The 2,102-nt window shown below is 40.1% G+C and overlaps 1 protein-coding gene across 1 annotated transcript in view; it reads right to left on the reverse strand.

Annotated features, from left to right (window-relative positions):
• GUCY2F (guanylate cyclase 2F, retinal) overlaps nt 1-2,102 on the reverse strand; it is a 109,948-nt gene that overhangs the window by 77,313 nt on the left and 30,533 nt on the right. The window contains exon 5 of the mRNA XM_008566663.1: nt 1,201-1,285. Within this exon, the coding sequence (XP_008564885.1) occupies nt 1,201-1,285 (85 nt within the window). The remainder of the gene's footprint in view (nt 1-1,200; nt 1,286-2,102) is intronic.

The raw sequence follows: 2,102 nt of genomic DNA on the forward strand, positions 1-2,102 counted from the left end.
TTTTTTTTTTTTTTTTTTTTTTTTTTATTAAAGATGACCGGTAAGGGGATCTCAACGCTTGGCTTGGTGTTGTCAACACCACGCTCAGCCAGTGAGCAAACCGGCCATCCCTATATGGGATCGGAACCCGCGGCCTTGGTGTTATCAGCACCACACTCTACCAAGTGAGCCACGGGTCGGCCCCTAGACATTTTTTTCTTGACACTTGTCAAAATAGCCCCACTCCATTCCCTACCAGTCCATGCCATATTGCCATCAGGACCACCCTGACAAAGATGTGATTTGCAGGGTGGAATGTGTAATATGGGACGGTTGTGATTGATTTTATTTTTCATTTTTCCCCAAATTGTCTTAGTATGAAAAGGGTCCAGCTGTTAAAAATGCAAAGATCATAAGAAAGGGATGTCATGTTATGCCATCTTCAGCCACTTATCTCTGATCCTGAAGTAGCCCATCAGATTAGTTGGCCACCAATTGGGATTTGAGGGAGGAACACAAATACTTGATGATAAGGATGGTGTTGATGATTAGATAAGATAATTTTTGTCCAAGGAAGAAGAACAGTAGAAATCTGGAATGTGATACACTGGGCAAAAGGCATGAATGTCAAAGTGAGAATCCTGGGCTCCCAACAATCGGCAGGAGACTCCTGTGTACCTGGGAAGCAGTTCAGATTTACCATTTTTTGAGCACCTACTGTGAGTCAGGTACTTTTCTAGATGCTTTACCTACTTCACTTTATTTAATCCCTACTGCAATCCTGGGAGTTGGTACCATTATCCCTAGAGCTTGGATTCTAGCCAAAGTCTGCCAAATTCTTGGAGCTCATTAAAATATCCTAACTCCATTCCTTACAGTCAATACCATTTGGGGAGGGAGATGGTTATAGGGGAGTCTGTCAGGGAAAAGAAAGTAGCTGGGCTCTAAAGTACTAGTTTCTTATTTCACCACTGTGTTGAGAGCCAGATCCACTCACAGGCAACAACATTGACCACACAGCTGAGAGAAAGTTATTCTTGGCACCATGAAAACACTTGACTCTAAATGGGGCTGGTAAGTATGGTACATCACCATGGAAAAAAGAAAATCGGTGGATCACGTAATGAGGCAATCATACTGAATCATGATTTCCTGGAAATCAATATTAACAAGGCTATTATGGGCTTATATTTTTATACACAAAAACAACAAAAAATGTACCTTATAAAGTAAGCAAATCCATTAATAGACAGCAGGGCTATAAGCAAAGCAAGACAGACCATCATGGCAAAGGCAGGGTCGATGCCTACAGAGAGCAAGAGGAAGAGGAAGAATGGCATTATAAGAGAGAGGCAGTAAATAAAAGGCACCACAGAGTGACTCCCCATGCTTTCTGTTGAGTCTAAAATCAAGCCACATCTACCTAACCTAATTCCATTTTTCTGCAGCACAGTCTGTCTTGTTGACTTTATGGACACAGAAAGCAATTTCAGTGTTCTGAAGCAAAACCAGTCACCACTCTGACAATAACAAATCACATGAATTAAGGCTGACCAGCATACTTCTTTGGGGGGAAAAGTCCACAGATGGAAAACTTTGAGTAGCTTCATTTAAGATGGACAGCAATAGAGTTCTTGAGAATAAATATGTTGTCTCACCTGTGAAGGGTAAGTATTATGTTGCCTACATAAAATAAAATACTTATTTAATTCACCAAAGCCCACAGAATTTACAGGTTATAGATGGAAAACATAGTACTTTTCCTTCAAGGGTAAGGGTGAGTCTGGTTTTGATAATTAGTGTTTTCATCAGAATGTAAATCTAAATATTCAAATCTAAATATTCAAACAGATTACTGAGATTTCAAAGGGAAATATATGATGATGTGACTAAAGAGGTAGTTGGGTATGTCATGCTGAAACAAAATAGAAATCAAAGCCCGTTTCAAATGGATACATTTGGTTTTGGAAGGGTGTGGTGTACACTTGCATAAGAATATTATGAGTTTTTCCACACTTATCCTCCATCTCTCAGAGACTTGAAGTTTCTCCTCTTCCACAAGCTAGAGGAGTTCCACCAGTCAATCAAACTGCAAGTATTTATTGGATGTCTGCTGTGTAGGG

Source organism: Galeopterus variegatus, unplaced genomic scaffold (assembly GCF_000696425.1).
Source record: "Galeopterus variegatus unplaced genomic scaffold, G_variegatus-3.0.2 Scaffold260, whole genome shotgun sequence".
NCBI classification, from domain to species: Eukaryota; Metazoa; Chordata; class Mammalia; order Dermoptera; family Cynocephalidae; genus Galeopterus; species Galeopterus variegatus.